Source organism: Diadema antillarum, unplaced genomic scaffold, assembly GCF_040938485.1.
Source record: "Diadema antillarum isolate AM-2024a unplaced genomic scaffold, OU_Dant_1.0 seq00000700_RagTag, whole genome shotgun sequence".
NCBI classification, from domain to species: Eukaryota; Metazoa; Echinodermata; class Echinoidea; order Diadematoida; family Diadematidae; genus Diadema; species Diadema antillarum.
The window spans coordinates 219,750-242,381 of record NW_027271605.1 but is presented as its reverse complement, the minus strand read 5'-3'; the positions used below and the strand labels follow the sequence as shown (position 1 = coordinate 242,381).

Genomic DNA, 22,632 nt, shown 5'->3' with positions numbered 1-22,632 from the left:
AAATGCAACAATTTTCTGTATCTTGTACCTAAATAATTTATTGAATTTGTTAGTAAAACTTGATTTTCTTTGAAAATCTTATCTCACCAAAACCTCTGTGTCATTGTTGTATTTTCATTTGTACATTGGATTCTTGAAAACAAAGTTGCAGAAGTAAATTGAAATTGAAACTGAAAATTGGAATAACAAATGCAATTTTCTTATTAAAAATGAGAACATGATTTCCAAAATTAGGTTCCTGCCCTTAATTTCTTTTCTTTTTAACCATGCAGTAGGCAATATACGTCAGATGATATAAACTGTACATATGTTCATGTTCTGATCCTCAATTTCTTACAGTGCAATGCAGTCTTATGCTTCAAATATCAAATCATTCTCAACAATGGTAAAAAAGCTTTTGTCAATGGTACAAAGTTCTTTGATATACATATTCTCTTCTCTTCCAAACTTTGTACTGCCCACTTGACCAAATAGGCATAGTCATCAATCATACGTGATGAAAATCCATCTGGATCACTAAAATGTCTATACGAATATTCAACTTCTTACTCTGTTCCACAGTTAAAAAAAAAAAAAAAAAAAAAATGCAATAAAAACTGGAAGAGTCATCAACAACCACAATGTAAAGCTACATGTGCAAATGGCAGTGGAAGTATGATCTTGACGCTCTTTCATCTGCTCTCTTGATGCATATTGAAAGTTAGTATTGAACGCTGTAAATGCATGTTGAATTAGGCGAGGGTGCTAAGGGAATAGAGATAGTTGCGAAAGGCGACGGGGAAAAACAAATTTGGAAGAATTAAAGCCACATAAAAATATGAGCACTCTAACATGGCCTACATACTGCTGGTCATCTACAGTTCTGCAAACTATGGAGGACAGGGATTTCTTCTGTATATGCGCAAATCCCTTCGTTCTTTTCTTCTTTCAAAAAGACATAAAGCAATGCATGGGGTCTACACGTATCTAACAACCATAATATCTTTTTTTTTACTCCTACTCCATTGCATTTTTCCCTAGTTTCTGCTGATCTCATAAAACATGCCGATAAAAAAAAAAGAGAGAAAAGTCAAACAAAAATAATTCTCAGAGTGCATATACAAGTAAGATATGACAGTTATGCCGCGACTCAACTTTCTACATTTCCACACAACATACAGAGTACACGCAACTTACCTTACCATACAAAAAGGTATATTTACATGTTTCCACTGGAGCCCTGCTAAGAGCTCAAAAAATAGCATAATTAAAGATATATATATAATTTATCAAGTGTAAACATTAATTTAACAGTACTGTGAGTTTCAGTATCACATAGTCTATTAGTATACATCAGGAGTCCTAAATTAACAGAAAAAAAGAAGAAGAAGAAAACGAGAAAATGAGAAAGAATAGAATAAGGCAAAGTGAAAAACACATACAGGGCGAGTCACAATGATTTCAAATATTGAAGAGATGACTCGGAACCTTCCAAGATTCATCATGAAAAATGGCATGAAGAAGCATGGAAATTAGCAGTGAATTATTTTTCAGGATGTACAGCCATTTTCATTCATTCTGCTGTTCTTTATTCATTAAACATTTAGAGGGAGCCACTCACTTCAGTGTTTATTTTGAATTCTGTACAAAATGGAAGACGATGCTTCGACAGCTTTAAGCCCTATCCTTGATGCACTCTGCTTTCCCTTCATAATTGCTTCTTTTCAGTGTCGATTTACATTCAACTCTGGTCTATAAATGTAGCAAAACATCCTCCTTGAGCACGGATATTTCATTCAATAGTGATCATTTGAAAAAAAAAACTAGAACTTTCCAGAACCCAGCATGCTTTAAAAGATTACAGAAACAAAATTAAAACAAAATAATAGTAATAATCATTACAATTACGATAGCAGCAGAGAATTAAGTGGCCTGTTGTCCAAATCCAGCATCGCACTTTACAGAGGCCGGCATTGATCACAGTGTATGAGGTTAGTTACTATGGTGATGACTTGCTATCTTCATCCTGCCTCCCTAATAGACGAGGTTCCATGACGTCAAATGATGCGTTGCATGAGGGGCAAAAACAAATCACGAGTATTAAGCGCACAGCTCTTGTGTGCTGTACATTTGTACATGCACTGCATACCCGCCTGCCTATCACGGGATGTGGGATGTAATGTTTACGTGCTTGCCCACGTGTATGGGGGCCTTCTGTATGCAGTTTTTGCCCCTCAGCATGGCTTGGTGACATCATTGGAACCTTGTCTATAGCAGCAATTATTATCATGATGCACAGCGAGGTGAAGAGGTTCATGAAACCGACACCTGGGGGGCATTTCATGAAGTGCTTTGTCTGACAAATTTGCTCTCAGCCAATCAGATGCAAGGATTTCAGTAGCTCGTAACAGTTTGTCAGAAAAAAGAAATATCTGACAAAATGCTTGATGAAATGGCTTGTCCTTCCCTTCTCACAATATTTGATGCACTCCATTTTGCCTTAAATATATACTTCACACATGTCTTTCCCTCCTCTTTATACAACAGATCTCTGTGATATACTGAGCCACTATCTTGAAATCAGTTCTGTATGTTACACAATAAAATAGCTCTTTCCATCTGCAGATTTACATGTTCATATTACTTACTCTCAGTATATATACTTCTGCATTTTGCTGTTTGAGGCCAACTAACCCCACAGATTATAACTTTGGTCTACATGAATGATGTTGATACACAGCTATGCCTTGCTTGTTAAGTAGCACACTAACTCTAGAAACACAGTCTAATAAACCATGAACTAAATTAGATAGAATTTTGTTACTCGACCTGCCTTCATGTTGGGAGTCAATTTCAACCAGCATAAACCAATGCAACAATATTTGTTATACCTGATTACGTCAGAGATGCCATCGAAGAAGATCCCGAATGTGAAATAAATTGGCAAAACCAGAACATGTGAACGAATGTTGGAACTCAGAAGCTGAGTGAAATGCAGGCTTAAAGGGATATTTTCAATCTGTTGAGCTTTGCTAAAATTCACTCTCTGTACCCAGCCAAAATCAGTCTACAGGCAACACACAGATCAAGAGTGGTTTGTGTTTGGATCACCTGGTTGTTTGAAAAGTAAAATACCACAAGAGTGTCTTTGTGTTTTCGTTAAATCGTTAGGGTGTTTTGTGGTAGTTTTCACCTGAATATGTCTACTTCACCAGCTAGATCTTTAACTTGTGACCTTCACATTGTGATATTGCAGAATGTGTAACTCTTGCAATGCTACACTGAGATATTGAAACTGACTAACCAGTTGTCCTTCAGTGATGTAAATAAACACCGACTATTCAGTGTTTGACTAACAGCCATGACAAAAAAAAATTCTGGGCATACACACTCGACGAAGAGTAATTTGTCATTCAGTTGCAATAAAAATAACTCGATGCGAGAATCGTTCAATTGAGTACGTTGATATGCTTTTCCACTAATAGATATACATAATGTACTTTTGTGACAGGTTTTGTTCTGACATCAAAGTAAGTTTTGCAAGTGAGGGCTTCCACTCATGGAGGATTGTCTGATCCACAGAAAAACCAACTACCAAAGCACTTTGTACTACCCCCCAAACACAAGGCAGAGTATGGGATAGAAAAAGTATACAAGCAATACAAGGATGTGGTAAACTAATATGTTTGACGCAGTTAACTGTAGCTTCTCACAAGTCGATTCCATTCCGTCCCAAATTGAGATTTTTCGATTCTATTTTTGCCATGGGGAAATTGTGCACACAGGAAGAGGCATTCAAGAAGACAAGAATGAAGTCAAGGTCATCAGTAATACATCATAGAGTACCAAAGTGATGATGTCACAGTCTTTTGTTATAGCTTGGGTTGGAACCAGAGGGTGCGGGCATACTCACTCTGGCCAGATGAAGTTGCGTAGAACCAGTTTCCATGGCCATGAATTGCTGTGACATCACACTTTGATACTCTATAGTGCTGACTTCCCTGACTCCCTCTCTCTATCTCCGCTTCAATCCAATGAAGTTTACAACATATCATGGAAACGTGCAATTGAGGCTACTACTGTGATACAACTTTACCGCTCAATCTCTTACCCCCTAAAAAAACAAGAGACCCGCGGGTCTAGCGCTCACCTGAGTATCGCAAGTTCACCTTTCACGCAGTCACTAATCTAAATTATTCACAGCTCTACCAAAATTTGACGAGGCATTCTCAAGTGGAAGATGAAAATGTACAATAAGGGCCCAATTTTTTCAAGATTCCTTAATTTGGGGGAATTGGGGCCCCCTGGGGCCCTCTGGGTGGGGCATGGTGCCCAGTTTGATAAATTGAGATCCTGACCACCTAGGGATGCTACCTGCCAAGTTTGACAAAAATCCATCATGAGGTTTTCAGGAAGAAGATGAAAATGTACAATTCAGGCCTCCATTTGGACCCTTCCAACCACCCCCCCCCCCCACCCCCAAGAGGGGCACCCCTGGATCTCCTATGAACAAACTTGAAACTACAGTCATTACTGTACTCACTCATAGTATTATCTCAGCTCTATAACTTCTGATTCTAGAGAAGATTTTTAAAGATTCCTTCATTTGGGGGGTTTGGGCCCCCTGGGGGCCCCCTGGGCGGGGCATGGTGCCCATTTTAACAAATTGAGATCCTAACCCCCTAGGGATGCTACCTGCCAAGTTTGGTGAAAATGGGTCATGGGGTTCTCAAGAAGAAGATAAAAATGTACAATTTAGGCCCCATTAGGACCCCTCCTCACCCCCACCCCCCCCCCCCCCCCCCCCCCCCCCCCCCCCCCCCCCCCCCCCCCCGGGTCCAAAGGGGGGCACCCCTGATTCTGCCATGAACAAACTTGAAACTACAGTCATCAATGTGCTAACTCATAGTATTAACCTAGCTCTATCACTTCTGGTTCTAGAGAAGAAGATTTTTGCGGATTCCTTAATTTTGGGGGGTTTGGGCCCCCTGGGGGCCCCCTGGGTGGGTCATGGTGCCCATTTTAACAAATGGAGTTCCTAACCCCCTAGGGATGCTACCTGCCAAGTTTGGTGAAAATGGGTCATGGAGTTCTCAAGAAGAAGATGAAAATGTACAATTTAGGCCCCATTAGAACCCTTCCCCACCCCCCTCCCCTGGGTCCCAAGGGGGGCACCCCTGATTCTGCCATGAACAAACTTGAAACTACAGTCATCAATGTACTAACTCATATTATTAACTTAGCTCTATCACTTCTGGTTCTAGAGAAGAAGATTTTTACAGATTCCTTAATTTTGGGGGTTTGGGCCCCCCTGGGGGCCCCCTGGGTGGGGCATGGTGCCCATTTTAACAAATTGAGTTCCTAACCCCCTAGGGATGCTACCTGCCAAGTTTGATGAAAATCGGTCTTGGGGTTTTCAAGAAGAAGATGAAAATGTAAAAAGTTTACGCACGACGCACGACGGACGACGGACGACGGACGACGGACGACGGACGACGGACGACGCACGACGCACGACGCACGACGGACGCCGGACGAAGAGCGATCGCAATAGCTCACTTGAGCCTTTGGCTCAGGTGAGCTAAAAAACAACAACACAAAACGAAAACAACAGAAGGGATATTGAGTGCAATTCATTGTCTTCTCTTTCAGATTTTTGTTTCATCAAGTCTTTCTGCAGTAACAAGTCCACAGGAGCAAGACTATCTCCTTCCATTTTTAGTGTTTTTCTACTTCTTCACAGCTAATACGGGATAAAGCAGGCTGTGATCATTCCCGGGGCAATGAAACCTAGCGGTGCGGACATGTGTGACAACACAATGCATCCACCATTCAGACGACGCTCCCTCCTTGTTCCTCAGCTCACCCTCCCAGGCTGTCTAGTTGAAGAGCTTGACGAAGCACCCATGGCAGTAGGCCTTGCCACTCTGTTCCTTGAAGGTGCCCTTGTTTAGCTGCTTGAGGCAGTAGTCGCAGACAAAGTGCTCGGGGTGGAACTTGCGCTGCATGGCGGTGATGCAGCGGCCCGTGATGGGCTTGTTGCAGCCGGCGCAGAGCGACCCGCGCACGGCGTGGTAGTGCATCTCGCAGTACGGCACGCCGTCGTGGTCAAAGAAGTCGCCCTCGTGGAACGGTACCCGACATTCCTGCGATGGAAAAAAGTAAGGAAAAGTGATGCATTACTTTGAGAGCACAGAAAAGAAATATACCAAGGATTAGACCTCAGAAACTGGGGGAGACTGACAGAAACCATGGTGAGTTAAGTCATGATGGAGTGATCAAGCAAACATGTCAAATGTTTTAAATCACAGTAAATATGACAACAACTGTGTAATTGAGAAAAACTTGGATAATGGTGATTAAAGACAATCTTTATTAGCATAAGGTAAATATCACTTAATGGCTGTCTCTGTGGATGTAAACTAAATCAAAGACATGGTAGCGGAGGGACATCATGCAGTTGGAAGGATCTTCTTCTTCTTCTCGAGTCACTATGCAGAATGGAATGTTAGATTCTTCCAATCCAATGTTGGACGCACTGCCTGGCACAGGGCGTAACACTGAAGGAGTGTTTATGTTGCTGTCCCTGTCGGGTGTTTTTCACTTGCGAATCCTTCAACCACACTACGCTATCAACAATGGGAAGGATGGCCCGACTCGGGTATAGTTGGAAATCCCCATATCATATTGAGTATAGCTTTGTCATCTCTATGTAAGTACAGTGTACACACACAGGCAAAGAATCTTGACTAAAGTCGTTTGTTACCGGTTACATACCCTTCGATGCACACATTAGCTGATGGGTAATTCTACTCAGGCAGGCCTGCACAAGCTGTGGGTTTTTTGTGTACCCCTGTGTGCAGCGAACGAAGATTGATTTAATTGGGCTAACCTTTTCTCCCCATGCTGCAATGAGATTAATTTTCTTGTAGGGGCAATGCAATGAAAGACTTACAGCACAGACAAAGCACTCTGGATGCCACTGGGCGTTTAGGGCCGTGATAAAATTCTCCATGATGGCGCGGTTGCAGCCGCCACACCGCGGCGCAAACATGTCGAAGTAATCGTCGCGGCAGTAGGCACGGCCGTTCTTCTCGTGGAATCCGTCTTCACCGAATGTCTTGCCACACTGGGCACAGAAGAAGTGCTCCGGATGCCATGTCTTGTCGAGGGCAGTCACACATTTCTGAAAGATGGCCAAGAGAAAAAGGATTGTAGAAGACTGGCTTTACTACAACCATAAATTTGATATCAAGCAACATATTACAAAAGCATGTTACACTATAGACCTGTTGGCTTTGAGGACTTCAGCATGAAACCTATGCTAGGGTATAGTAAATTAGAGTGGCACAGGATTCTTTTTTTTCCCTCATACAGAGCTCTCTATGTATTTTTTTTTCAAATCAAAAGCTTGTTATATGCCAAGACAAAGGATTCTAATGTTTCAGGCTTCTTGCGTGGCTGTTATAACATTGTTGAGACTCGCACAAACTGAGAATTCTACTGTAAATTGTGACCCTATTTTGATTTTGAATACTTACATTATCAACCTCTGATAATGCTGACAAAGTCTGTGTCTTTGTTTCACTTCCCAATCTTTGGATACTCCAACTCTCTTTACCGGCATTCAAAATATCATCACCTTCTATCTATATTGTTGATGGCAACAGTTAACTGCAACCCATTTGCTACAGCAAGGAGCTGCAACACAACCACACCAGGTGGAGAAAAAGCTGAAATGATAATAATGATAATCTTCTTTACCCAGGGTAGCCTCTTCAGTGTTGCCACTGCTCTACCAGAGGGCCCTGCCATTACTATTACCCCAGCATTGCCAGGCACCCATTTATACACCTGGGTCTAGAGGAACATGGTAGGTAAAAACATCTTGTCCAAGGACTTAAGAACTGGGCGGGAATCAAACTCAGGCCCCCCGAATAGGAGTTGGGAGTCTCATCCACCATGCCACAGCGCCTCTAAGGGAATGGAAGGTGGTAGGGAGCTTACGTCTTTGATGGGGCCGTGGCAGTAGGCACACTTGGGGGCGAAGAGTTCGTGGTAGTCCTCCTCGCAGAAGGCCTTTCCGTCCCTCTCAAAGAAGGTCTGGGAGCCCAGGAGTTTGGGGCACATGGCACAGACAAAGTGTTCCACGTGCCACGTCTGGCCAAGGGCCGTTACGATCTGAAGAAGAATGTTTCGGAAGCAAAACAAAATTTGGTGATTGTGATTCACTGTACTATACCAACGTTGAAGAAAAAAATTTGTACCCGTAAATAATTTGTTTCAACTACAGAAAAACATTAGAAATTGAAATTCCCTTTTCTCTGATTATGTCAGAGGGAGTCAACAGGAATACAGAGAATACCTCATGAAGAATGGAGAAAATGCTCATCATCAGTTAATGTGAATTTAAGGCTGTATGGGATATGAAAAACAGTAGATGCAATGATTTCTCATTAAATGTGAACAAGATTGAGAAATGGTCTGTCTGAGCTATGCAATGTCATTCTGGAACTGCATCAATTGCTTTTTACAAAGGATCTTCCTATTACATTTTTGCATGTTTTAGAAAGAGAGTTCAGTTCTGATATTATGAAGTGCACCTGGACAATGACTATTCCTGTGGAGGGAGGGGTAGGGAGGGCTAAAGAGAGGGGGAAGGGTGGGGGGGGGGGGGGGGGGGGGGGTGTGACCTACCTGCCCAACAATAGGTTTCTGGCAGGCTGCACAGATGCCCTTTGCCATGGTCTGCACCCCTTGCCGGCTGACATCCGAATGGAGGTGGCCTAGCATGGAGTCCAGCTGGCTGGGCTGGGAGGGGGCGTAGCCAGGTTGTGGGGCCTGGCTTGGGGGCGGGGCTGCCGGTGGTGTATTGTTGATGTTCACCAGGCTGGGTGGTGGGTGGGCCGGCTTGGGGGGCGGGGTGACTTTGTGGGGCTGGGCGTAGGCGGGTTCTTGAGGCCTGCCATAGGAGTGGTTGCTGGTTGTTTCCGTTGGAGACAGCTGTAAAGAGTTAAATTACAGTTAACTGGGATGTAGCAACACACTGTCTTTGCACAACTCCTTTGACTTACCATGAAAACACACGTGACATTCTTTACATATCTCTAGCATTTAGTTATGTCCTGACTTCCTAAATTAAAGTGGAATTAGATCATCATTTCACTGATACATGTTTTGGCTGGAACTCATTTTATTTGGGAGAAAAATATCTATTCTAGTTTATTTTTTCCAGATGTCTTTAAAGACTGAAACATTCTCAGCTTTTCCATCCTCAACTCAACGCAAGCAAGCAAGCTGCCATATGACAACACGGCATAATGGGGCTGACCAACCCACCTCACCTGTCCAACATTACAAGTAAAATGGAGCAAGACTGCATAAACTTGCACCGCCTGTCATGGCACTCGAATGAAAGATGGGCTGTTGTTTTCTGTCCAGAGGAAATTTTAGGCTAATACGTGTTCATCTCCACATCAGCAAAATCCATTCAACTTAACTCCCCAAATATTGGCCATCTACTACCCCAATGTATTAAGGCCTAAAACGAAAACATGGTTCACAAAAATATACTATTCACTAAGAGCCTCTAGTTGAAACAATTGATTTTAAGGTGTGACAGTAATTTTTTTTTTATTTTTTATTTTTTTGAGGAATCCATTACTTCACTACAGGCTAAAAATAGCGCAAGATAGATTTGTTTTGTATCTTTACATGTTTAAAAATTTCCACAATGTTTTCATTTACAAAAATGTCACTCTGGTTTGGTTATTTGTTTACATACATATTGCAAAACAAACGATCAGTGTATTGTGCGCAGTTGACGTGATTTTACACAATGGTCTATGAGACCAATACTGACAGCACTTCACACAAGTTATCAATGAATATACCATTAATATGACGTTACAGTATGGCACATTTTTCTCAATCAGCATTTGTCTTCAACAAAGCAATGTTATGCCTGGTCGAACAATGCTATGTACACCAATCAGCAAAAAGGATTTAATTAATGAAACATATAAACACTACTACTCATCAAACAAGGTGGACTGTTGCCATGGCAACCGAATGAGCGCATCTTCAGTTCTACCTGGAAGTCAGAGAGGGAGGCCATGAGGTCATCCAGCTCCTTGGTGGCTGAGGAGGCGGTCCTCATTGGAGGTTGGCTGATTTGAGGCTGGGTGGGAGGGGGCGGGGCATGGTTATCGTTGGTCATTACCCTCCCTAAGGGCTGGCTGGGTGGCGGTGGCTGTGACTGATGGGTGTAGCTGGTGGTTGTGCTCTCCACAGAGTAGCTGGATTGGGGGGGGGGGGGGAGGGGTAGAAGAAGGCAGAGAAGAAAAGATATACATGTATGTTCTCTCTTTAATTCAAGTCATCAAATCGACCATCACTGAATATCTTCAGTTTGTAATATTTATCAAGTACGTCAAGAGCTCTTCCATTATAAAAGTGATATGTCTCTGCATATAACTTCTGCACTTCAGAATACTGATCATCTATCAAATGCAGCAGATAAACAAATCAGGGAGGAGGCTGAAGTTCAGAAAAGGATATATTCCTTGGATTTCTTTATCTCATGAAGCCAACTTTGATAAAACCTAGTCTCCTGCAAGCATACCTATAATGTAAAATATTGATAAAGTGTCTAGACTCTGAATAATGAACACTGCAATGCAAGTAACACTGGCATCTTCACACCAACCTGACACACATCAATTTTTATTTGAAACATTCCCCTCTCCCCTCTCTCCCCTTCCCTCCCCTCTGGCATGTCTTAAAGTGTATCTGTACTCTGAAATTCAAGTTTGAGGGGTGTAGGAGCATGTCCTCAGTGCCAAAGAAAAAATTCTTGCTCATCACAAAAAGCACCCTTAACTGGGAAATATAAACTTTAGAGATCTGCACACAACTACACCTGCTGCATTAATAGCCAGTTCACTCAATATTAACTGTGCAAACCTTGATAGCGTGTCATGTTTTCTGTGCTTGCATCTATCTGAAAACATATATTATCGACTACTTATTATCAATAGCGCCTTGCTTCTTGGTATACCAACACGTATAGGGCCTGTGCGCCTTTCCAGTGCTCGGGTGCAATAGTTGAATTTTCAACTTTCAAGCTTTCCACTAACAAAAATCTCTGGAATTACACAAAATGTGGATTAAAAAACTTAAAACAGCACTCCATTCTGCCAGTTTGGCAGCTGACTGGGACCAGCTCACAAGCCAAACTGCCAAGGCTTGGTTATGGCATGGAGCCATCAGCTCCACGGTTACAGTACTGTTTATGTTCGATAAAGAAATCATCATGTCTTTTTAACGAGGAGAAAACAAATGACTGTTGATCATCAAATCCTGCAAGTAGAATTCAGAAGGACTTCACAGGTCAGAGTTAAAGTACCTTTGAATTTTGACAAGTAAACACACAGTCTTGCTGAGTGTGAGACAGCAGGAGGTGTTTAATAGATTGCTATGATCATGCTGTCCAACTTGGTGGCTCTAACCCAACTCCAACATGAGGTTTCAGCATCATTTAATATTTGTCTTGGCATATGACCTCTTTGCATGTTTCTTTGGACATGTGATTCCAATTCAGCCATGTGATTCTAATTTGGCCATGAAGTGATAGGGTGAATCCTTTAGTACGGCTGAGTGAACATTTCAGACACACCACTGGACTGTTCAGTGTTTCTCTTTAGGCCAAAGGAAAGAAAAAAAATCATATCGTTTGCAATGATTTCAAAGGGTCTTAATTAAACTTGAGACTACCTTTAAGATATTTTGTCCTTTTTCCCAGGCTATGTACATGTACATTGTCGCTTATGATCTGAAGGAATGCATACACCTGCAGTCTTTTAAGTTGCACTCTGATTTGTCCACTTGTATGGGGGTCAAATTTTCCTCTATTGACATCGTTGGTGTGTTTTCTTAATCTTCATCATGAAAATTTTGCATCAACTTCCAAAAGACGTAGATATACTGGTTGCTAGCACATTGTTCTTGCTTGTCACACTGTAAGGGACTTTTTTTGTGTGTTTGTTCATCACTCACAGGAGGGTAAAGATGGGGGGTGACGGGGGAGAAGGGAAATCGAAAGGAAGTACAGTCTGTTGAGCAGGCTGTCTTTTACCGACAACAGCCAGCATGAATAATTAGCACTGTCATCACAAATCAAACCATTTTGTCCTCAGCCTAACAGTCAGAAATCACAAATCAAACCATTTTGTCCCTAGCCTAACAGTCAGAAACATGACCATAATCACCATTCAACATTACTGTATACGCTATATATTTCGCGGGGGCTTTATTTTCGCGAATTTCGCGAGTCGGGAGCTATTCGCGAAATTAACAACACGCGAAAATATTACCTTCCAAAATGAATCCCTTGCCTTGATGATACAAACATTTCAGTACTAGTATAGTATACCATGTCGCGGCTTACTGAACAGACCATACTGGCTAAGCTTGTTTACGTACAGTTTTGTACATACAGCACGTCCACGTCTATACTTACGAGTACTGTAGAGAGCCAATCCATTATCGCAAGGGGACCACTCGTCAGAAATCTAGCGCGATGGAATTAACCACTTCAAAAATGTTGAATTCTAACTTACTAGTTCGCAGAGTTTGGTAAGTTTTTTTCATGCAGTGTATAACTAGTATCATTCTTATTTGCTAGTAAGTTGAAAATTCACACTTTCTTTGCCACTTCATATTTTCTCTGGTCCCCCAATCGCGAATTTAACCACTCGCGAAAATGTGTGACAGCGGCAATTCGCGAAAATTTATGTACGCGAAAATTATAGCGTATACAGTATCACATCTAAAACACCCTAGTGGCTGCTAGTACATGAACTACCAATGATAGCACAAAGCGGTAGGACAAGGAGCAAAACTTCCTTCAAAGTACCGCAGCAAACCTGACAAATAACTGATTCTAAAGAACACACAGGATCTTGAAAGAACTACTTTATGTTGCAATGTAAAGAGAAAGAAATCGTACCAAAAGAGGTATGAGAAACGACCGAAGCTGAATGAAAAGTAAACAAAAGTTTTCTCCGCCCAGCCCTGCCGCGCCTTGCAATTTCGAGGATGACCAAACCAACTGTGTGGTACAGGAATCTGATTGCATGGACGCCTGGCCTGCTGGCTCTCTCTCGAGCCGCCGAGTCCGCATGACAACAAATGCTGCTGCGCTGCTGATTAGACTGTACCATGGCCTGGCAGCACCCAGCTGCGTACGTACATGTACATGCGTCTGCGAGTTGGAAAAGTGACACCGAACATTGAAGTTTGTACAAAAAGTTATCGAACTACGCAATCCAATGCTACGAAGAGGTAGAAGGCTACGATGGTAGACAACTAGTCTTAGATTATGGCGCCTGTGATTTGAAGCTTTGGGGGACTGATCGTTTTAATATGATATCTCTGTATAGGAGCAAACCTCACGCTCTCTGATATTCTCAGGGATACCACAAATGCAATAAACTACAACGTCAGAAAATGCAATTTCTGGGTACAGATACACTTTAAGCAAAGAAGAAGCTACTGCCTGTAAGCCAACCCACTTTTAATAACAAGTTAGGATCACGATTAGGACAATAGGGGTGCATTGCACCTGAATAATGAAGAGTTGCATGGTGAAAACTATATCAGTATATTGGACCTCTTGTCACCCTGTAGGATTTTTCCTTTAATAAATTCTAATAATACAGCAAGTGGAATATGTCTTTGGTGTCAAACAAATACATGAAAATTCAGTGAGGAGAGGATAATTTATCTTAGAGACCATGGACTGTCAAGCAAGAAATATTCGCAGCATGAAATTTTCACGAAATGGAGCTGACTGACTTTTTTGCGGGATGAAATTTTCACGAATTGCCACTGGCATCCAATGCAAGATAGTGTGGACAAGAACTTTCGCATGCATTTTAATTGTGCAAATCTTGGCTCTCGCGAATTTCGCAAAATTACAATGCCCACAAAATTGTCTGGTTTTACAGTAAAGGAGTATGTTGATCAGAAATATTGCATTTACTATACCAACAGAAAACTTAACAAGGACTTCTTCTTTTTTTCTGGAGATAATAACAACATTTTAAAAGGGAGCATAAACTACTGCAGCAGGAATTATCCTGTTTGACCAGAGATGGCAAAACAACTTATCTCCATGCAACTTCTTTTCCAGTAAATCAAGTTGAAAGTTTTGCAAAGGTACAGTTCTATTTCAGTTTTTGTTTAGTACTTCATATCTCACCCTATTAAAAAGGACCAACAGTATCAACAATATAATGAATGCAAATTAATTTCACTAGACCCCTTATTTTTAAGAATAATTTGCATAAATCGAAACATATGTTGTTTTACCACATCAACCTAACCAAGCTATGCTCTTTGCATCTACATGTAGGTATCTAAAGAAGTGAGCTTGTTTGTGACACAGCTGTTGTCTGGAATGTTGTTCCCTGTTACTGTGCATGGAGGAAACTCAGTTCGGTGTGAACAATTAATAAACTCTCAGACATGTGCTGAAACATGTTTCAGAATCGTGATCATGAATACACAAGTTCTTGGAAGTATAAACATACTCTTTCTCACTCAGAGTATACTGTAACAACATAAATTTTTGCACGCAAATTCGCGAAAGTAAAAGGGCACACAAAAGGTTTTGTCTACACAATGCATTGAATGCCAGTAAAAATTTGCAAAAGTTCCATGCTGCAAAAGAGGGCCTTCAGCTCCAATTCACGAAAGTTTTATGTCCCAAATATTTCTAATTTTAAATTAAACATGGTTTTACAGTTCCACGTTATAAAGAACAAGTACTGGTATCTCAGGTGTTTGTCACCTGGCAGGCGTGACCGTTCCTACGAGGTCGTCCAGCATGTCGTTAAGGTCGCTGACTCCTCCTCCGCCGCCTCCTCCAATGTTGGGCCTCGGAGGCTTCACCAGGCCCGCAGCTGGGGGTGGGGGCTTCGGAGGTGGGGTGGAGGCTGTGAGTTAAGAAGAGATGCAAGAGTATGAGAGAGGGCAAGGTAGAGTTTTAAAAAAATCAACAACATATAGATACTATGGGTATAGATACTGTGAGTTATGTACTTCTGCCGAGCATCTAACATTTTACAACTTACTGTAATTCTAACATGTCAAAACATTAGACTTGGTTGTGTTGGTCTTATAATTAGTCAATCAAGGCAGCATCTAACTATAACCTACACCTGGGGCCCTAACATGCACTACATGTCTACATTCCCACAGTGTGAGTGTTTTTTTCTCTCTCAATCTTGACTCCAAAGATCCAGGTGTGAACAGACTCAATAAGGTACTGTATACATACAAGAGTATCATATATACCGTACATTTATACACACACATACCCACGTGTAGGCCTATAAGCTGGTGGTTTCAAATAGTGCAATCAACTTTTACAGCAGTCTAATCACAACTACCCCTATACTAGACAACACATACTACATAAGAGAGATTGCTGTACAGGAAACATGTGTGTGTAATAGCTCTTTGGAATAGATCCTTGATTAGATGCAGGAATCACATCAAATTTCTTTATAATGCACAGGCTAGCTGTTAGCTTTCATTCTGCACTGTGTTTATATGTGTCCACAGCACTCTAATTTTGACATGCAGGGATGCCACTGGTCTTATAATCTATATACAACGCATATCAACAAAACAGATTGCATTTGTAATTTGACAGCCTACTTGGGCAAGAAAAAGAGAAAGTAAGTGGGGAAAATGTCCTTCAAGAACCCATGCACACTAGTCACTGCATTCATATCACATGATATTATTACACTTTTCTAAGTCTAATTCATACAACAGTCAAGAGGAGATACAAGGATCAGACAGCACTGAAGCCTTTTCCCCGACAAATAAAACCAAAACTGGATGCTCAAGCATTTCAAGTAGGCTGTCATCGATACCAATTCTTCTACCCATTGTTAGCATACAAGTGGTTTTCATATACATGAAAAGGAAATGGATAAACTGTTAGCTCACACAAAGTGACAAAAGCTCATTATTGCATTTTTAGCAATAGCTGCAGTCATGGTTAGCACGCACAATAACAGTTTCACTCTAAAAAGAACAGTTCGATTTCCATCACAAGACAGCAAACGACAATCAGCATAAGTGCAGTGAAACAGTCAGGAGGCAGTATTAGGGGAATTTTGGGTGTCAAAGACACATACGTGTAAGGCGGCTAGACATGGAAAGGAAGTTGTATCACTTTTTTAGTTATCAAACGCGAAAGTTGCAGGCTCTTTTTTTTTTTTTACTGCATACAAACATAGCTACACTAGTTTTACACTGACACATCTTGAATGTAGTTTGACGACAATTCCTTGATCCGCTCAGCAGAAGTCCAGTATGAAGATGTGCTCTTTCTGAAGGAAAGAAAATATCTCTCAAATCACTTGCATGAGACTCAGAAGGAATGATTTAGCCACAAGGTATAAAGATCCCAAAGGTCCACAGATGTTGACGAGAGAAAAAGATCACGTGCGTCGATGCCCTGAAGCTAAAACAAGTGAGCGATGTGATTCAGGCAATCAATGTGGATAGAATCCCCGAGCAATCTTCGAAATGATTGCCGCTATATGTGGAGTGATCGAAGAGGTATGACCATACCAAATCCTGATGGAATCCAGAATCCCTGAGGCTGGGCATAACATTTTTAGAGAGTAGGAATCAACAGGCCAGTCAATGTGAGAGGAATTTCAAAAGTGTGAGTAACCACAACAAGAATGCATAATGCAAAATAAGACAGAGAGAGCCTTCTAATGGAACACAGAGCTCCTACAGGCCGAGTCATCCAGCAACTAATGGTGCCGCGGTAAATCACAGCCGCTGTGCAACGCCACAAATCAACGACCCGCCTTGAATGTTCGCGAGACAAGACGTGCACTCCCAACACTAAATCACCATGAGAATGAACCGACAGGGCGCTACGGCCCAAGGATAACAAAAAATATAAGCGTGTAGACGGCACATCTCTTGATCGAAAAACTTTGCCGAGTGAATCATTATTGATCACTTCCAGTAACGAAGGGAAATCTTTTATTACCGCAAAAGACAAATGACAGGAAAATCCAGTTAGACGATAAAACCTAATGTCAGAAACCACACTTTCCGCTGCTGCTAGGGGGAGGCTCATTACGCCATTATTAACTTGATCTCTCTGTCTGTCCCCTTACATCTCTTTCCCAAGAATTGGAGAGTAGCCATACCAATGATCTTTGTCAGGTTGCATTTTGCTGTCATGCTTTTTTCCCCCTGCCATTAAAAACCCCCTTCCATAGCATACACTATAGAAGAATTGTTAAAAACCAGCAAGAAATATCTGAATTTAAAAAAAAAAAATGTAAATGGAAGTGCAAGGAGAGCCAGTGCAATGTTTTGAGCATTAAAAGAGGCAAAAACTTGAAAAAGTGCCAGATTACATGAATGGAAAAAAAAAAAAAAAAAATACACACAATGTGTTTTGTTTTCAAGAACTTGATCAATTGCGCCAAGGCAATGATACCCTTTTATATACATCTGATCACATACGGGTTGTAGAATGAGGACACTTAGAACCCAGCTTATCTTGTCATGCTACCATTTTGACACAATGTACAGTTGAACTTCCAATTCAGCCACTGATCTGACAATGATATTCCGCCATTATCAATGTTGATGTGTGCATTGATACTTCATGGCATTGTGCTGCTACAATGGCAGCCAGCTCAATTTAATAGTTATGTCTTTGTTTGTGTCATCTTCGAACAACTTCATCCATTAAAGCACATTAGCATGAATAGTTGCCACCAGCTACACTGTACGTAGATTTGTGTCCCAGGTCAAGATGGAAAAAGGTCATCCCACTTTAACAAGTCATTCTAGGATTTTTGTTCAGTATAAAACCAATACTTTTCATGAATTGCGTATTGCTTGGAGGTTTAATACTATGTACTTGGTGCATTTCTTAGATAATATTCCAACTTGGGGACAAATAATGATAAAAAAAATCATCAAGTATCAAATCATGCACACTTTCCACCTTGCAAAACAAGACTAATAAATAGATAAATAAATAAATACATGATGTAAATCACACAGGTCACGAAAGTTTTGATTCAAATTTTCAACCAGTCTCCACAGGATATCTATCTATTGGAAAGTTGGTTACACCAAGCTTTAACATGAAAGCTGAAATTGAAGCTGACACATGATACACCTTACATTATACAAGTGTTGGAGACGTTTTCATTTCCTCGTTAGAGTGCCCCTTTAAGGATGGGCGATATCCACATCATTAGATTTGGAGCATGGTTCTCAAAACATTATTGGTGTCCCCTGCCATATGGCTATCCAACAGACCAGGATATATGCTGACGCCAACCAATTACGTGGGCTTTAACGTAATTAAATGTGACGGGCCGACAGGCGAGGGCAGTGTGACCTATCTAAGACGGGCCACGGGGGCAGCCTCTGGGACATTCACTGCAGACTTCTTCACTTGAACAGTGAATGAGATGTCGGATGGGAAGGAGGAAAAGGGTTGAACAGACACAAGTAATGATTATATGTGTGTATGTGTGTGCATAATACATACTATCTTTTTTTTTTTGGCGGGGGGGGGGGGAGGGTTTTTTTTCTTCTTTTAACTTTGATAAGGGAGGGTTTTTCATTATCACTCCAGTCTATTAAAGATAATGCTTCTGCCAGAGCACGGTATCTGCTAGGATCTAGAAGCTGCTGCTGCTCCTACTTTTGTGCCTTCCACACTAGGATGTCGTTACCGTGACAACTGTCTCACAGGAAGATACACCTAGGTCACAAGATTCAGTGGACATCTTTAATGCTGTAAGGCAGGGTAATTGGTGCAACATTTTTTTTGGGGGGGGGGGAGAGGGAGGGGATGGGGGATTTGCTCACTCTGAGAAGTCTGTGAGCAGTTTGACCTGACAGTTTGCATCACTAACAATAAATTGTACTGACATACCCTTAAAAAAAAACTTTTAGAACCTCAATGTTAGATGACAGTTCCACAAATGATAAATGGCTCTTTGGATTTGTGTATGTTTGGATGAAGGGGGGGGGGGGGTGCCACGTCTAGCATACAGTCAAATCCTTGTGATATGCAAGAGAAGTATGACTACTCAAATGTGAGTGTACGATAATGTATTTCAAATATTCTTTGTTTATATATGAATATTTTTCTATCCCAAAAATATCCACATCATGACAGAGCAGTGAAAAGGGAAAGCAAATATTCTCGTGACCACATTTCATGAATGGACTTTGCCTCTTGGAAGGGGAGCACTTTAATAGATCTGAAAAATATGACAGCAGATCCTTTCATGAGCAACAACGGTGCCAGTTCATACAGGGAATGAGAGAAAAAAGAAGAGAATAAAGAAATCGTGGGAGAAAGAGGCGGGGGGGGGGGGGGATAAAAAGGGAGAGAAAAAGAATTGAGCACACAGAAAGGTGTGAGAGAAGGGTAGAGAGCAGTATACCGAGGATGACTAATTCTTGAGATGCTACAGACGTGCCGGGGCAAACATGAAGTTCGGCACGTCCTCCTCTCCCCTTTTCCAGCCACAAGAATAACACCGGGAGGACAGGGTACAGGGTGGAATTTGGACCGCAGCCTTTTCTTTTGGGGGTACACACGAGCCTTTCATCAAATTACACAGCCGCAGCTCCTTTTGCAAATAAATTCATGTCTACACAAACTGGCCACATGAATCAGAGATAGAAAAAAAAAAGAGACAGATATAGGAAGAGACAGAGACAGGGAAAGAGAAATACAGGGAGAGATAATTACAGAGATGGGCTGATATGGGGGAAGAGGAAAAGACACAGAAACGCAAAGAAAAAGGACAGACATACAGAAATAAAGAGAAATATATAAATATATTGATAGATAGATAGATATAGGCCTATAGATAGATAGATGGATAGATAGATGGATAGATAGATAGATAGATAGATGGATAAATAGATAGATGGATAGATAGACAGATAGATAGATAGATGGATAGACAGATAGATGGATAGATAGATAGATAGATGGATAGATAGATAGACAGATAGATTGATAGATAGAGAGAGAAAGAGAGGGACAAATATAGTCCAGGATTGTTGTAACATTGTTTTTCATTTTTCGTGTGATGTCATTCGGGTAATGAATCAGTGACAGTGTAGATACATGAAAACACTGCTGATGGGTTGCAGATTAGAATGCAATATCCCATGGTAGACAATTTTGTCTCTGATTTCCATTTTAGTCCTCTGGCATTTGATGACTACCGCAGGAGCATGGATGTGATCGCAATCTTATCTTGGAATAGATAGAGAGGATGAGAGTTGGGCCTAAAGCTGCCTTGGTATCCATCATCAAACTGTGTCAATACCACGGGTACAGGAGTTAATATTTGTGGGTCGGATTAAGAGAGCCCGAACCTTGGGGGTGGGGAAGGGGGGGGGTGGGGATGTTTTCTGGCCTGAGATGAAACTGAAGCCGCACAGTAAAAACAGAAGCAGGATGAGCATTAACACACATTGCATGTCACATTGCAAATTGAAACACAACAGCCAATGTTAATGTTTAGCAAAATTGGTAATGTGGGTGCGGGCCGTCATGCACAACCGAAGGAAAGAAAGGATTTGAGAGATAGAACAAATGTCAGCCTCTTTTAGTACAGAAATTTGCAGCCAAGATTAAGATGTGGCAAAAGGAGGCCATAAAACGTACATAGCAATTATATCAAACAAAATCAAAATATGACTAAAGAGTTTGAAAAATTGTGAGCTGGTGGGGGGGGGGGGGAGAAAAGGTAGATAAACTGAGAGCAACAATGGTATAACAAATTTTCAATCTCTACTGCTTTTTAACCCAAGAGACTGCGTTGACTTTATACAATATTAGTTTTGGTAGGCTTGTAACTGCACACATTTTTCTACTGTGGGTTCACGATAGTCATTACAGCATACATATTTCCATTATTAAGTTCTTTCTAAGTGGTGTGCGCGAGTCAAACCTCTTCACAATGTTTATAGTATTTTTCTGAGAAGCAAAGAAAGGAAAAATAGGCCATTCAAACATTCATTCAGACAGCTCAAGCAATAACAGATGAAAAACAAAGTGACCGCATTCATTCTGTTTGAATAAAGCCATTCATGCCAGCACAACTGAGTCAATAGAACCAATGTCACCTCGATTACCACATTCATTTTACGACACACAACAGATGAGGACAGAATGAAACAGAACAAGGCAATAGTCCTTTCTCCACGGAAGGACATAATACAGTTAGCTGTCTTTGTCCTAGCTTTTGAAGAGACACAAGACTGGTTAGAAAAATGGCAATTACATGGGTCACTGGCAGTTAGTATGTAAACATTTGGGAAATGTTGATGAGGCGTAGGTTAACACATTTTTCACAGAAGATAAACCAAGTCAAGGCTAGGGATCTCTTCAAAAGAAGAGAACAGCATATATACTGTGCAAAGAACCATCTATTCATATTCTGCAGGCATACATAATTTTTTACATGGGGAAACAGATTATTAATTTTCCCTTGAGATATTTCACTTGCAATGTAAAGACATATAAATGTCAAGTGTTGGCTGCATGGTTTTGATTTACAAGGTGCTTTCTGTTTCATGAAATCTCATGTCACTAGAGGGTTGTTGGTATTAGTATTGATGTTTATAAAGATAGAAAGGTAACAGCAGTCCCGCAAGAGTTGTATGTATATGTCTGAATAATTGTTGCAGGAAAGCCTTATTTTCTTGTGTACATGCAAAAGTACCATGTATGATGTACAATGCAAAATATTGATATCAACACATAATTTGTCCAAAGGATGCAGAAATTTGGTTAAAAAACATTCACATTCCCAAATCCCGAATGGGCCTAGGCCCTATACTATCTGACACGGTAATATGGACATTGTATCTAGCACATTGCATTTTTACTTTCTAGGAAAAAGTCAATTTAGAGTAACTACAGAGCAAGTATGCAAAGCTCAACAATGGCAAATGTTGGTCTTTCCTAATTGCTATTTACAGTTACACCTGCGAGATTTGGTGTATTTTCTTGTTTGTTTTGGTTTTTCTAAGAAAAATACTTCAAGCTTCTAACTTTTGTAATCATATACTGCCCTTTTTAATACTGGATATCAACTTCAAATTCCAGCAAAATAGAGTGGCCTATGCTAGCTAACTCTCGTTTCCCTGAACAGGAATTAATAGAATAATAAACTAAAGGGTAAAATAATGAAATATATGAATATTAATGTGGCAATCACAAATACAAATAACACATAAAGGAAAAAAAATGTAGTCTCTGGTGTTCTCTGAAAGAAAACAGGAAGCATCCTTCATAAATGGAATGCATGGTTAGAATATCAAATCAAAATTTAAATCATTTTCATGTTGATACTGGTCTCTTTTTGCTTTGTTTTTTAATGAAGGGAATTGCAAATGTAGGATAACTTTCATTTACTGCATGTGGTTTTCCTGAGTCAGACGCTGGTATAGATAGGTACATAATCTCAGAAGAGAATGGGAAAACGTCACCCTCTCCCAAGAAAAGCAACAGGTTATTCAGAATGATAGTAAGATCATATATGTGTG

General features: G+C 40.9%; 1 protein-coding gene across 1 annotated transcript in view; it reads right to left on the bottom strand.

The window, feature by feature from the left end:
- Window positions 1-5,568: 5,568 nt before the first annotated feature.
- Window positions 5,569-22,632, bottom strand: part of LOC139737700 (paxillin-like) — a 112,792-nt gene continuing 95,728 nt past the window's right edge. Inside the window, exons 6-11 of the mRNA XM_071648379.1 lie at window positions 14,834-14,978; window positions 10,073-10,277; window positions 8,677-8,982; window positions 7,987-8,160; window positions 6,935-7,165; window positions 5,569-6,125 (exon numbers count right to left, since the gene is read on the bottom strand). Coding sequence (XP_071504480.1) covers window positions 5,859-6,125; window positions 6,935-7,165; window positions 7,987-8,160; window positions 8,677-8,982; window positions 10,073-10,277; window positions 14,834-14,978 — 1,328 coding nt within the window. The 3' untranslated portion in view covers window positions 5,569-5,858. The remainder of the gene's footprint in view (window positions 6,126-6,934; window positions 7,166-7,986; window positions 8,161-8,676; window positions 8,983-10,072; window positions 10,278-14,833; window positions 14,979-22,632) is intronic.